The sequence below is a fragment of the Rhinopithecus bieti genome, unplaced genomic scaffold (assembly GCF_001698545.2).
Source record: "Rhinopithecus bieti isolate Rb0 unplaced genomic scaffold, ASM169854v2 scaffold_41082, whole genome shotgun sequence".
In the NCBI taxonomy this organism is placed as follows: domain Eukaryota; kingdom Metazoa; phylum Chordata; class Mammalia; order Primates; family Cercopithecidae; genus Rhinopithecus; species Rhinopithecus bieti.
In genome coordinates, this window is record NW_016817890.1 from 1,674,265 (window position 1) to 1,689,277 (window position 15,013).

At 52.3% G+C, this 15,013-nt stretch overlaps 1 protein-coding gene across 7 annotated transcripts in view; it reads left to right on the plus strand.

Moving 5' to 3' along the window:
* The window catches only part of SLC9A1 (solute carrier family 9 member A1), a 58,628-nt gene that overhangs the window by 15,165 nt on the left and 28,450 nt on the right, over positions 1 to 15,013 (plus strand). For 3 of the 7 annotated variants that reach the window (XM_017856440.1, XM_017856442.1, XM_017856441.1), the window contains 3 exons: positions 1,375 to 1,490; positions 3,922 to 4,007; positions 10,226 to 10,467. The exons of 2 other annotated variants lie outside the window; for them this stretch is intronic. In XM_017856440.1, the coding sequence (XP_017711929.1) occupies positions 10,416 to 10,467 (52 nt within the window). In that variant the 5' untranslated portion in view covers positions 1,375 to 1,490; positions 3,922 to 4,007; positions 10,226 to 10,415. The remainder of the gene's footprint in view (positions 1 to 1,374; positions 1,491 to 3,921; positions 4,008 to 10,225; positions 10,468 to 15,013) is intronic. 2 more of the 7 variants (XM_017856444.1, XM_017856443.1) reach the window with 1 other exon arrangement.

A 15,013-nucleotide genomic window follows, 5' to 3' on the forward strand; every position in this document is an offset into this window, starting at 1 on the left:
CCGAGATTGCCTCACTGCACTCTAGCCTGGGCGACAGAGCAAAACTCTGTTTCAAAAAGAAAAAAAGAAAAGAATGAGTGTGCTTAGCTCACACAGAGGGGAGAACTGGAGAAGGGCACAGAGACGTGAATGATGCAGAGCCACAGATCATGCAGAACCATTGACCTTTGCTTCTGAAACTCATGGGGATGTTTCCAACCCTTCCACCTCCTCCCCAAACACACCTCACTCACCTGCTTGGCTAGGCAGAGAAGCTAACTGCACCTGTGGGGTAGTGAGCACCTGTGATGGCTGTCGCCCTGGTACAGGCAGTGAGGACAGAGCTACCTACCGCTTACTGAGGCCCTGCCAGTGCCTGGCTTTGTTCTGAGGGTTTCGCTTAGAGCATCGTTGTCTTCTGCACTATGTGACGCCCCGAAGGTGCGAGTCATGGTTTCTAGCTTTATTTAGCTTACAGCTACTTTAGGAAAGTGAAACAGGGAATTATTAAGTGCTCAATGATTGCTGTGCTGTTGCCTCAAAGAACAGGAGACCTTTAGAGGGGGGGAAATGTGGCCAGAATGAGCATGGAGCAGAGATCTTTGTGCAAACACCTTCACCAGACGCTTCTAAGAGGGAGGGAAAGTGACCAATCAGGCAAGGGCCATGACACTGGTCAAGGCTCTTTGCAAGCTCTGAGTACTGGGTATGAACAGGCACCTGTTGGGGGGCCCAGCCAGCTGCAGGAAAAGTCTGGGTGAGGAGTCAGTGGGAAATAAGACTGGGTTGGGTAGGTGGGTGGGGCTGGATGAAGCGTCTGGAACTCCAGAGGGGTGTAGACTTGGCCAGGGCTCCTCAGACTGGTGGCAGACACAACCACACTTGTCAAAGGCTTGCCCCTTCACTCCATCTCCACTATGAGCATCTCCAACCTGGGTGACTCCCGGGCCTCCCAAATGGTCTTGTGGCTCCACTGCTGTCTGCCTGCAGGCAGCTCTCCACAGAGCAGCCACAGGGAGCTTTGAGACCTGTAAACCAGAGCATGGTGTTCGCCCTGCTGAAAACCTTTCAAATGCTTCCTGATGAACCTGGGAGAAAATGCAAGGAAAGCGTGGCCCACCCCTTTCTCCACCTCATGCCCCTCTAGCCTTTTCCCTCCTACAGTCATACCAGCCTTCCTGTGTCCCTCACGCACATCTGCCTTGCCAGGCCCGTTCCTCCACACAGCTGTGGCACTTGCTCGTTCCCCAGCCTGGAGCACTGCCCCTAGACTGCCGCATGCCGGCGCTCTCATTCAGGTCCCACATCAAACATCATCTCTTCAGAGAGGCCTCCCTGACTGTCCAGTCTAACGTGCAGCACACGCCTCACCAACTGCCTCTGCCCCCATGTCAGACACTATTCTGGATCTGAGGACACAGCCAGGAACACGACAGAAGAGGCTCCTGATGCCAGGGAGCTCCCATGCCAGCATGGAGCATTGGATGTGAACACAGCAGTGTCAGGCAGTGGTAAGTGTCCTGAGGAAGGCAGACATGAGGGAGAGGTGGGGCTGCTGGATGGCCAACAAGGGTTCTCTAAGGAGCTGGCGTCTGAGCTGAGACCCAAAGGACAAGAAGAGCCCATCTTCCAAAGACTAGGGCCCCTGAGAAGGGTGTGTTTGAGGAATCTGAAGTGCGGGGGAAGAAGGGAAGCGTGGTGTGAGAACGGAAAAGAGGGCAGAAGCCAGATCATGTTGGGCCCATGGGCCTGGGGCTAGGATTCATGGTGCTGTATGGTGCCATCAAAGGCTCTTGAGTAGCATGACATGGTCTGACCTGGGGAGGGATGTGCAGACAGCTTGGGAGTGTGATAGAGTCGGCTCAGGCCCTGGGCTGGCCCCAGAGTGCCCTGCCTACCAGCAGCTCAGCCTGGGTCTATGAGGGCAACAGAGTAAAGCTTCCCGACAGGCAGCACTGGCCAAGCCAGCAGTGAGATGGAAGCTGCAGCCTAGGAGAGCAGCTAGCAGGGAGCTGGAGCAGAGTGGGCGTGGAGTCAGGGGCACGTGGGGGAGGGAGGGGCTGAGTGGTCACCTCAGGGGCACGTGGGGGAGGGAGGGGCTGAGTGGTCACCAGGCCCTGCTGGACTCCTGCCGGCCACCCCTCCCTTGGTGAGCCTCAGCGCCTGCAGGCAAACAGTCACCAGACCTGTCATGTGGGAGACGTGGCGTTGCTGAACACCAGGGTTGGACATGCCTGTTCCCTGCTAAACCCTATGGTCATGACCTGGCAGTTGTCAGCTCAGGAAAGGGCAGACCTAGAATCAGAACCAGACTTTAGCGCTGGGAGGGATCCTAGAGACTGCAGGAGTCCAGGAGGAAAAGATAAGGGGTTAGGGAATCAAAAGACCTGGACTGAAACCCCTCTCCCCCACTGGCAGCTGTGTGGTCCCCGTGTGCAAAGGTGTGGAGGTTAAATGAGAATGCTGTGGCGAGCACCTAGCAGTAAGGGCTTCTAAATGTCTGACATGATGACAGAGCCTGTCCCAACCCCCTCAGCTCACAGAGGAAGCAGAGGCCAGGGCGGAAGTGACTTGCTCAAGGGCCGCAGAGCTGCATTGAGCTCAGCTCCCCGACCTCTAGTCCAGGCTCTCCTGTGATGCTATAAGTGGTCCTTCTTCCCACATCGTTCCCTCTGCAGAGGTGAGGCAGCCTCCTGCCTGTCCCACTTTCTTTTCAGCCTGCCTCTGAGCACCTACCATGCAGCAGACACAGCTGCGTGGTTGGTGGTTCCCACCCTGGAAGCGCTGACACTTGTGTGTGGGAGACAGACACGTAAACAGCTAAAACACAAGGCAGGCTGAAGTGCCGCAGGGACACAGCACGTTGCAGGTGGTCCCTGGGGGCAGATGGGGCTCCATCTGGCACTACCACTTACAATGGAATGGCAGTGAGGCCCAAACCTAAGTTAGAACAGATCAAGAGGGCCTTGGATTAAATGCAGAGGAGCGTGGGCTCTTTCCTGAGGATGGGGAAACTGCAGAGGTTCTGGAGGAGCCATGGACCATGACTGGCCTGTGTTTAGGATGAGGGCTTTCCTGGCTGATGGAGAAGGGACTAGATGAAGCTTTTTCCCCAGTGTTCTTGGCTCTGGGAATTTTCCGCCTCCTCCTTCCATGGATAATTATCCTTCCTAAGAAACTGATCAGATGGGAAACTGCAGGAAATTGTTTGGGACAGGGATTGTGTAGGAGTTGGGGGGAGAATGGAGAGGATGTAGCCGGAGAGGGGGATCCGTGCCAAGCAGCAGGTGGTGGCTCCCTTCAGAGGGGAGGGAGGGAAGCCTGGGCAGGGCTGGGAATTTAGAGCAGGAAGATGCAGGTGCTTCTGGGGGAGCTGAGTCCCTCAAAACTCCTGGTCTTGTCCTCGGTTGAGGATAGGGATTAGGGTGACTGGCAGGGTCTGACTTTTCTGGGTCTATAAGAGTTGGGGAAAGTGTGAGGCAGTGTGGCCCAGTGGGTGGGGCCAAGCCCAGTCCCAGCTCTGCTTGGAAATTCCTGTATTGTGGGCCAGGGTTAGTTAGGAGTGGTGAGTGTGCACTGGGCACCCTCCCTTGGCACAGAGCAGTCCTCCTCCTGTCCCCTGCTCCCAGCAGACCCAGAGCTTGAGTCGTGGACCTGGCTGCTGTCACCTTGCTAGTTAAGCAGCAGGTCTCCATGTGACCGAACCACAGGGACGGGTGCTTAGCACTGAGGACAAGGGGCTCCCCACTTCTGAAGCCAGGAGCAAGACTGCCTCTAGAGGGGCCCAGAAGGCTCTGCAGGTGGAGATTCAAGGCATCCTTCTGGGCAGTCAGGGGCCAATAGAGACTGCAGAGTCCAACAGACCTGTCTGAATCCCAGCTCCACTACCTGCCTGCTATATGCCTGTAGGCTGATTATCTGACCTGTGTCATTTTTCTGCAGATAATTCTGGGGTAACCACAATTCTGACTTGGATCATCATCAGTTGATCTTACCTGTTCTTGAACTTCATCTGAATGGAATCATAGGTACTCTTGTGTGTCTGGCTGCTTTTGCTCAGCCTCTCTGTGAGATTCCTCTTCACTGTCACATGTGGCAGAGGTTTGTTCATTTTATTGCTGTTCGGTGTTACCGCGTATGAATACAGCACAGTTGGCTCACTCTCCTGTTGATGGGCTTTTGGATTGGTTCCCTTTTTTTGACAATTGTGAATAAAGCTGCTCTGAGCATTCTTGTACTCCATAGGGTTTTGTGAGAATTAAATGAAATAATCTGTGACAGTAAAGTGTTTAATACTGAATTTTGACTCAGAGCAGGTGCTCAGAACATTTTCCCTCCAGAATTTTTTTTTTTTTTCAGAAAAAAGGAAGAAATAAAAAAAATTCAAACACTGCTTAAGTATATAAACAAGAAAAATGCAAGTCATACCCCTTTTACTCCTTTGCTTCTCAGGCTGAGCACTCTGAATAGTTCATCCTGGACTTTTCTCTACAGTGGTGTGAACCGCTTTTTCATAAAAAATGTTAAGCCGGGCACAGTGGCTCACCCCTGTAATCCCAGCACTTTGGGAGACCAACGTGGGAGCATCATTTGAACCTGGGAGTTTCAGACCAGCCTGGGCAACCTAGGGAGACCCTGTATCTACAAAAATAAAAAATTAGCAGGTCATGGTGGCACAGGCCTGTGGTCCCAGCTACTTGGGAGGCTGAAGCGGGAGGATTGCTTGAGCTCAAGAAGTCAAGGCTGCAGTGAGCCATGATTATGCCACTGCACTCCAGTCTGACAGAGCGAGACTCTGCCTAAAAAAAAAAAAGTTGGCATAAAAGCAACCATGCTGGTCTGGCATGGTGGCTCATGCCTATAATCCCAGCACTTTGGGAGCCCAAGGCAGGCAGATCACCTGAGGTCAGGAGTTGGAGACCAGCCTGGCCAACATGGTGAAACCCCATGTCTACTTAAAATACAAAAATTAGCTGGGCATGGTGACACGTGCCTGAAGTCCCAGCTACTCGGGAGGCTAAGGTGGGAGAATTATTTGAACTAGGGAGGCAGAGGTTGCAGTGAGCCGAGATTGCACCACTACACTCCAGCCTGGGTGACAGAGCGATTTGCTCTCAAAACAAACAAACAAACAAAATCATGCTGTTTGTACTCTTGCAGCTTAGCTTTTTAAATTAAATCGGATCTTTTGAAAGAGTTTCCTTATCTGCATCAAGGGAATAGCTTTAAGATTGAGAGTCTGTGAGGGACCCTGAAACCAGTCACTTGCGGCCTTTCACCCTGGCCGGGCAGATTTCCTTCTCGGTGGAACCCAGGATCTGGCTTCCGGAATCCGGGGTGCAAATCTTGGCTCTGTTGCTCCCTTTCTGGGTGTGTTCTCAGGCTTAAATGCCCTGAACTTTGGTTTTCTCATCTTTAACGTAGGAGGACCCTCAGAGAGATACCATGAGGTTTAAATGATATAATGTACATGAAAGAACAAAGCAAAATGAAAAGTGATGTGTTCTGGTTATTATGTAAAATCGTGGGCTGTCAGAGCTAGAGGAAACCTCTGAGAAGTTAACCCAGCCCCATCATCTTATCTGTGACGAAACTGTAGCCCAGGGAAGGTCACAGAGCCAGCAAGTAATAGAGTCAAAACTGAACCAAAGGTTTCTGACTCCCAGAAGTCTGCACTTTGCCTCTTCCTGGGCAGTGGGAACTCCCCTGGAGGGTTCTCACTGTCTCTGGGCCAGAGCTCAGCTCTGACCGACTCACTTCTTAACTGTAGGGCTTCCTGCTACAGTGGAAAGGCACTTTAGAAAATGTCTAGGGCTCAGAGCGGGCACGGTAGCTCATGCCTGTAATCCCAGCGCTTTGGGAGGCTGAGGTGGGTAGATCACAAGGTCAGGAGTTCAAGACCAGCCTGGCCAAGATGGTAAAACCCTGTCTCTACTAAAAATACAAAAATTAGCTGGGTGTGGTGGCAGGCACCTGTAATCCCAGCTTCTCGGGAGGCTGAGGCAGGAGAATTGCTTGAACCGGGGCAGCAGAGGTTGCAGTGAGCTGAGATCGTGCCCCTGCACCCAGCCTAGGCAGCAAACTGAGACTCCGTCTCAAAAAAAAAAAAAAAAAAAAAGTCCAGGGCTCCAGTTCTTCTCTCCCGTCCCTAGCTGAGGGACTTCCAGGCAGTGAAGTGTGCCTGGAAGGCACATCCTTTGGTCTAAGAAGGCAGGGGAGTGGGCATTTGGATGGGGCGGGAGATGCTGACCCAATAGGGCACAGCACCCTTCCTGTCCTAACTACCTCCAAACCTGGGCCTTAGTTCCCTGCTCCCACCAGGATCACTCCCATCCCCAAGAAGTCAAGCTAGGACCCCACTCCCTGACCTCTTAGATGAAGTCCTGGCTTTGAGTAGTCTCTTACACTTCTTCTAGCTCAGTGTTTGGGTCTCCTCAGCTTCAAGAAGATAAAGAGGGGGCCCCCATACTTACGAGATTGCAACCTAGGTTGACATCAAGAATCAGGAAATGGGCCAGGTGTGATGGCTCATGCCTGTAATCCCAGCACTTTGGGAAGCCAAGCAGGGGTGGGTCACTTGAGGCCAGGAAATCTCTGAAAAGTTAACACAGCCCCATCATCTTATCTGTGAGGAAGCTGTAGCCCAGGGAAGGTCACAGAGCCAGCAAGTAATAGATGCAAAGGATGAAGCCCAGAGAGGGGATGGAACTTGGCCAACCTGATGAAACCACATCTCTACTAAAAAATACGAAAATTAGCCGGGTGTGATGGTGCATGCCTGTAATCCCAGCTGCTGGGGAGGCTGGGGCATGAGAATCGCTTCAACCCGGGAGACGGAGGTTGCAGTGAGCTGAGATCACACCACTGCACTCCAGCCTGGGCAACAGAGTGAGACTCCGTCTCAAAAAGAGAATCAGGAAATGAAACCCTGACGGGCGTGGGCTAGGCCTTTCTTTGCCTCACCCACCCTGCTCCTTCCCAGGAAGCATTTGGCATGATAAGATTTCCATGGTACTGGCCAGTTGGGCCCCCCTGTCCCGGGTGTTTAGCTACCACGTCACAGTGCAGTACCAGGTACCAGGCAGTTGAAATGGCTCCTGGTGCTCCAGCTTCCGCCCTTCCCTGGAGCCACAGCTCATTAAGAAAGCACCGTGGCAATGATAATCAGGGAACCAGGCGGGGCTGTCTGGGAGTGCCCTGTTGGCCGAGGGTGGGGGTTGGGGAGGGACTGCTAGCCCTGGTATCTGCTTTCAAGGTGAGGTCATGGAGTGACACTCATTCCAGTGGCAGTGAACAGTGATGAGAAAAAGTCCTGCTCTAATAGTAGGAGGTACCCCCACTTCATGTTGCAGTACGCTTTGTCTGGTCCTGTGCTAGACTGTCTGCCTTCATCATCTTGTGATCTGCCCACCTTGACCTCCCAAAGTACTGGGATTACAGGCATGAGCCACTGTGCCTGGCCTTTTGTTTTGTTTTGTTTTTTTAGAGATGGGGTTTCACCAAGTTGGCCAGGCTGACCACAAGGCCAGGTCAAGTCTCCCAAAGTGCTGAGAGTACAGGCATGAGCCACCACACCCAGCCACTATTATTATTATTAACATCCCCATTTCAACTGGAAGCTGTGTGACTGGGCTGATTAGAACCATGGTCTGGGGGCGGGGTGGCAAAAAAGAAAAAAGAACCATGGCTCCCACCTGAATTCTTGAGCCTCCTTGTCCTGCCTAGTGGTGGCTGCTTCTGCAGTTCTGGCTGTCCCAGCTATCTCCCCTGCCCTACTGGAGGGAGGCATGTGCACCTCATGCCAATGCCATGTGCGGTTTCACACGATAGGCCCTGCCCAGTCCCAGCAGCCAGCACAGGCCAGGCGGAAGTGGGCACTGACAAAGCCTTCCTTATCTCCTTCCTGGGCATGGGGCACTTACTTCTATGGGGTGGGCTGGTTGACAGACAAGTAGGCAAGCAGGCAGCTTCTCAGCCTGCCTGGAGCTCTTGGCCCTTTGTGCTCAGCGTGTCACCAGTGGGCTCTTACTCTGGAACCTGTGCCCTGAGGACCAGAGTGCCAACAGGAAGCAGTTACCAGGCCCGGCTTGAGGGCAGAGCTTGGCTTTTGGGATCAAATACCAGTTTGGTTGTTTCCTGGCTGTGTGTCATTTGAGCTAGTTTATTAAGCTCTGAGCCTCAATTTCTCTACTGGAAAATGGAAACAGTAGTGTCTACCTCATGGCATTGCTGAGACTAAATGAGAAGGCACAGGGCCCGGTAGTAATTTTCCCTTCCCACAGTGGCGTGTGCTGGAGGGCTGCACTGTGTCTCCTGAGGCATTGCACATGGGTTTTGAGCAGAGGCCTGCAGGCTAGACCCAGTCTGGGGAGCTACTGACAGTGGAGCTCCATTCCCCATTACTAGGGTGCCAGATAGCTCCTGCTTCTCTCCTTGCAAGGCACACACAGAACCAGGGCACACTGCTACTGCTAGGGGTCTTAGAGAGACCAGCAGTTTAGTGAGTGACCTGACCAAGGTCACACAGCAAAGGAGTGACAGACCTGGCAATAAACCAGGGCTCCTGTGCCCCATACCCACCATTTGGTCCAGAAAACTGGGGCTCAGAGCTGCAGGCAGCATGGTTGGGGCTGTGGCTCTAGAGTCAGACCATTTCTCTCTGCCCCGGTTTCCTCAGCTGTAGAATGAGGAGGGTGGTCCCTGTGTCAGAGGGCTGCTAGGAGAATCATGTGGTTGAAGTATACAGAGCATCGAAGTGAGGCACTCAATAGAAGGTAGTTTTTCAAAAAAAAGTGGGAGTGGATTGGGGGGGTGGCACCATATTCCAAGCAAGGACCAGTTTTGGAGTGGGCCATCCTGGGTGTGTGTCCCAGCTCTGCTACCACTTTGCTGTGTAACCTCAACCAAGTTCCATCCCCTCTCTGGGCTTCATCCTTTGCATCTGTGAAATAGAGGGGTTGCATTGGATGGTCTCAGAGGGCCCTCCCTCTTCTAATCTCTGACTTCTTGCTGCCCCTCTTCTCCCCCAGGAGAGGCCTGACCTGCAATTGCTGTTCCTAGAGCCCTGGGCCCTCCTGGCACCAGGACCAAGCCCTGCAGCTGGCCATGTCCTCATCTTTTCTCTGCAGTGTCCTCTAAAGGGCAGCCTCATCTGAGCATGCTCGGTTCTCCTATCCACTCTACATCTTGTGGCTCCTAGAGGCCTGAGGTGACAAACTATCCCCAGTGTGGTGGGAGAGGAGGCAGGGAGAGGCCCTCCAAGCATGCCCTGTCTCTCCCACCACAGACAGAGCCCAGCCAGCTGGATTGTTATCAGAAGCGTATGGGAGACCCTTAGGGCATCCCCTGGAGATAGAGGATCCAGTATCAGGAGGGCTCACCCACCTTGCTGGTATTGTGCAGGAGGCAGTGCCTGCTGCCCCTGGAGCCTTAATGCTGTGCAGTTGGACATCTTCCCCCTCAGGCGCCTGCTTAGGAGAAGCTCTCGCCTCCCTAGTGCTGCCAGCTTGCCTCTGGGACCCTGACGCTGCTGGTTTCAGGGAACCTAGATCTGCACAGGAGTGTCTGGCATTTATTTATTTATTTATTTATTTATTTATTTAGTCAGTCAGTTAGTTAGTTTCCCTCTTTTTGCCCAGGCTGGAGGGCAATGGCGCGATCTCAGCTCGCTGCAACCTCCGCCTCCTGGGTTCAAGTGATTCTCCTGCCTCAGCCTCCCAAGTAGCTGGGATTACAGGATGCACCACCACACCTGGCTAATTTTGTATTTTTAGTAGAGTCGGGGTTTCACCATGTTGGCCAGGCTGGTCTCAAACCCCTGACCTCAGGTGATCCGCCCGCCTCGGTGTCTCAAAGAGCTGGGATTATAGGCATGAGCCACCGTGCCTGGCCTTTTTTTTTTTTTCCCCCAGGCAGGGTCTTACCCAGGCTAGAGTGCAATGGCATGATCTCGGCTCACTGAAACCTCAACCTCCGAGGCTCAGGTGATCCTCCCACCTCAGCCTCCCTAGTAGCTGGGACTACAGGTATGCACCAACCATGCCCAGCTACTTTTTAAATTTTTTGTAGAGATGGATTTCACCATGTTGCCCAGGCTGGTCTCAAACTCCTGGGCTCAAGTGATCCTCTCACCTCGGCCTCCCCAACTGCTGGGCTTACAGGTGTGAGCTACCTCACCCGGCGTGGACATATATTTTTGTTTTTGCTTTTTTCTGAGTGTTTTTCTCTCTGTTCTCTCCTCTTACAGCAACCCTGTGCCATAGACATTGTTTATCCCAATGTTAGAAAGGAAGAAACTGAGGTTCAGGGCAGTACTGTGATTTGCCATAGGTCACAGAGAAGTTAAGATTTAGAATTGGGACAGCAACTGCCTCCCTCATTGATGGACCAGAGTTCTTTACGCTGCCCGCTGCTGCCTCGTGCAAGCTTGCTATGGCATGAATGCTGTTCTGTATCCAGATGCCACGGTTGCTGACATGGACAGAGATGGTGAGTATCACAGAGCCCAACTTTGTCCAGCTGCAGAGTTCATCAGTCAGATGTCAGAGGTAGAGAGGCTCTCAACAAGCCCCCAAGGATGGAGAAACTGAGACCAAAGAAAAGCAAGGGTTTGTTCAAAGCCCTCAGAATGTCAGTGGCTGAGTCTAGACTGAAGCCCAGTTCCCCTGATCCCCAGCCTGGGCTTGACTCAGGCCTTTCTTTTCTCAGAATTGTAGTTTTCTGGTCTTTTGAGGCATTTGGAGGTAGGATGGGGGAGGGCTCACCCATCCTGCTGGTGTTGTGCAGGAGGTGGTACCAGCTGTCCCTGGAGCTGAGACTAAATGGCTGTGTAGTTGGACAACTTTGCCCTATGCCAGATGCTGAGCCTGGGTGGCCAGCACTATCTCCCTTGACCACCTCCCTGAGGGGTCAGAATTTCATGTTGTTCCCCGGGGCCAGAGCCCTCCAGTGGCTCTCCCTGGCTCAGCAGGGTGATTGGGAATTCTCTCCCCACAGGATATTTGTGGCCTTTCATAACTGGCCTTGGCTGAGCGCTGGATTGAGAGTCAGTAGTTCTGGGTTTGGGACCTGTCTCCATTGCTACCCATGTGATCCTGGGCCTATGTTTGGACTTCTCTCAATGTCTGTTCTCTCATCTGTTGCCCACTGCCACGGCTTGTTGTGAGGGCGAGAGAAAAGGCTGCTTTACAGCATCTAAGTAATGATTTCCACTCCAGTCCACTATTGGAGTCTATTTGCTCCAATAGAAATCCTCTACCTGGGCTGGGCTCAGTGGCTCACGCCTGTAATCTCAGCACTTTGGGAGGCCAAGGCAGGTAGATCTCTTGAGCTGAGGAGTTTGAGACCTGAGCAACATGGCGAAACCCCCACGTCTACAAAAAGTACAAAAACTAGCCAGGCGTGGTGGTGCGCGCCTGTAGCCCCAGCTACTTGGGGGGCTGAGGCGAGAGGATCACTTAAGTCCAGGAAGTCAAGGCTGCAGTGAGCCGTGTTCGTACCACTGCACTCCAGCCTGGGCAACACAGCCAGACTCTGTTTTCCCCAACCCCTCCCCCACAAAAGAAGAAATCTTCTACCTGCTCCACATTCGTTTCCCTGTCCTGCCTTTCCAGATGCTGCTGATATGCCTGCCAGGCCTTCTTGGTGCCTAACTCTCACCCTTCCTTCAAGGAAAAGGCCAATTCAGCTGGAGTTTAGTGTCGTGTGCTTAGTGCCAAACACTGGAGACTAAGTTAAACCCAAAAATATGTACATGAAAGGGAAGAAAAAAAAGTTAAACCAGACATGACTTCTGCCCCCAAACAGTTCTGCTGGCTCAACAAGTCTTTATCCTTACCATGTGTTAGGCTCCATGCTGAGGCCTGGAGAGTCAAAGATGAATAGGACAGGGTCCCTACCCTTGCTTGCAGGTAGAAACTTGCTTGTGGACTGAAGGGGGAGACAGACCAACCAGCTGTGCCGTGTCATCAGACTCTTAATAGAGGGCTGTGTGGTCCCAGGCTCTGCAGGCCCATAGATCTGAGCGTGACTGCGTTCTGCTCCCTGGGGTATTTAGGAAAAGCTGCTGAGCAGAACCTTGGAGGAGGAGTGGCTCTCCAAGAGACAAGCTGATGGTGACCCACCCTGACAACATCTTGTGGTTCACCCAGTGCTTTTGTGTTTGTGGTCTCATGTAATCCTCACAAAAACCTTGTGAGGTCACTGAGGTAAGAGAAAGTCATCCATCCAGCAAACATTGGTTGTGAGCCTGCCGTGTGCCAGGTACAGTCTAAGGTGCCAGGAATACAACAGTGATTGGGACAGAGGCTGCCCTCATGAGGCTTATGTTCTGGGTTGGGAATGGTCAGAAAGCACATCAGGAAGTGGCAAGAGTAAGCAGATTGAGAGGGTTGGGAGGACCTCTCTGGGGAGGTGGCATCTGAGCAGGGACCTGAAAGAAGGGAGGGAATCTGGGCCGGGCGCGGTGGCTCAAGCCTGTAATCCCAGCACTTTGGGAGGCCGAGACGGGTGGATCATGAGGTCAGGAGATCGAGATCATCCTGGCTAACACGGTGAAACCCCGTCTCTACTAAAAATACAAAAAATTAGCCGGTCGAGGTGGCGGGTACATGTAGTCCCAGCTACTCGGGAGGCTGAGGCAGGAGAATGGCGTGAACCCGGGAGGCGGAGGTTGCAGTGAGCTGAGATCCGGCCACTGCACTCCAGCCTGGGGAACAGAGCAAGACTCCGTCTCAAAAAAAAAAAAAAAAAAAGAAGGGAGGGAATCTGCCATTCACCTACATGGGGAAGAGTATCTTAGGCACAGGGAACAGCAAATGCAAAGGCCCTGAGGTGGAAGCATGTTTGTGCTCAAGGAAAAGCAAGGAGGCCGGTGGAGCTAGAGGGGAGTGAGTGGAGATTCAGGTGTGGTGGAAAGACGCAGAGCGGGGTGTAGTCCCTACCTTTCAGTAGTATGTCTTATCTCTTAAAAAGCTTCACTCTTGGCTGGACACAGTGGCTGATGCCTGTACTCCCAGCACTTTGGGAGGCTGAGGTGGGCAGATCACGAGGTCAAGAGATAGAGACCATCCTGGCCAACATGGTGAAGGCTTGCCTCTACTAAAAATACAAAAATTAGCTGGGCGTGGTGGCACGCATCTGTAGTCCTGTCTACTCAGGAGGCCGAGGCAGGAGAATTGCTTGAACACCCAAGAGGTGGAGGTTGCAGTGAGCCGAGATTGCGCCCCTGCACTCCAGCCAGGAGACAGAGTGAGACTCCATCTCAAAAAAGAAAAAAAAAGTTTCACTCTTGGCTGGTGTAGGAAGAGCCTGGGGGGCAAGAGTGGATATGTGGGCTGGGCGCAGTGGCTCATGCCTGTAATCCCAGCACTTTGGGAGGCCACGGTGGACAGATAACTTGAGGCTGGGAGTTCGAGACCAGCCTCACCAACATGGGGAAACCGTGTCTCTACTGAAATATAAAAATTGGCCAGGTATGGTAGCATGTGCCTGTCATCCCAGCTACTCAGGTGGCTGAGGCACAAGAATCTCTTGAACCCGGGAGGCGAAGATTGAAGTGAGCCGAGATTGCGCCACTGCACTCCAGCCTAGACAACAGAGCAAGACTTTCTCAAAAAAAAAGAAAAGAAAAGAAAGAAAGAAAGTGGTTGCAGGAGACTGATTGGATGCTGCTGCAGTGGTCCAGGCAAGTGATCGTGCTGGCTTGGATGCGTGTTAGCAATGGAGATGGTGAGAAGTGTCAGGGTCTGTTCATGTTTAGAAGGCAGAACCAGCAGGGTTTGGTAATGGATTGGATGTCAGCAGTGAGAGGAAGAAAAGAATCAGGACAACTCCAGAGTTTGGGGCCTGAGGAGCATGCTTGGGGATGAGAAAATAAGAATTTCCTGTCAGGAGCACCCAGCTCCTGTGCATTTGCCATTCTGCAGTCCACCCCACGCACACTGTAACACACCAGCCTAAGGATGCTCATGCCCCACCCCTCTGGGAAGGCCCCCCCATCTTTTCTGCCCTACTCCAGGCCCTGTTCCCTGAGAGTCATTTTCTCTCACTGATCCTTTTCTGGCCCTTCTGAGAGGTCACTAAAATGCCCAAGTGGAGGATGGCTAACACACCTTCTTCATCACTGCCCTCAGATGCTGTGAAGCACACAATAGACCCCATAAAGCTGATTAAGCTACAAGGGATAGAAGGGGCCCCAGTTGCCTCCTAGAAGCTGCTGGTCACTCTTCACCACCCAGCCAGTGCCACCTATGTTTTGTTCTTCCTTTGCAGTCCCCTGCATTCCTTGTAGTGCTGAAAATAGGACACTGTGACTTGCTTTCTGCAGGGCAATTGTCCTGGAAATTGCAGAATTTCTTCTCGTGTTGCTTTCCTACTGCTACCTCTCTATATTCCACCTCTCTGTAGCCAAGTAGGATGAGATTTTGAGCAAGTTGAAGTTATATATATAATGAATTTAACACATTGTTAAGCTTCTGAGCTAACTGACTTGCAACTGGAAGCAATACTAAGAACAACAGATATTTGGTATACTCAATTTTTTTTTTATCTCAGATTTGCATTTTGCAAGCTCTACTATACCCCCAGCAAAGAAGAAAGAAAAATCTAGCTTTCCCATGGCTCTAAAGTTTCTAGAAATGGAAGCTCTCTTACTGAGCCTTTGTTTCTTTCCCCACCTCTGCCCCACCCCAGATGTGGGGCAAACTGATGCCTGGAGCAGCAGGCAAGGACAGGCCAGGGATAGAGATGGAGTGGGGAAGGGAGCCCCTGAGCTGGGGAGCCACACACCCGGGACACTGGGAGAGGAAAGGAGGGAGATGGTGGCTTGAAATACAAAATTAGCCGGGCGTGGCACCCACCTGTAATCCCAGCTACTCCGGAGGCTGAGGCAGGAGAATCGCTTGAACCCGGGAGGCGGAGGTTGCAGTGAGCCGAGATTGTGCCACTGCACTCCATCCAGCCTGGGTGACAGTGTGGGATTCTGTCTCAAAAAAAAAAAAAAAAAAAAAAAAAAAAATTTTTTTTTTAAAAACCA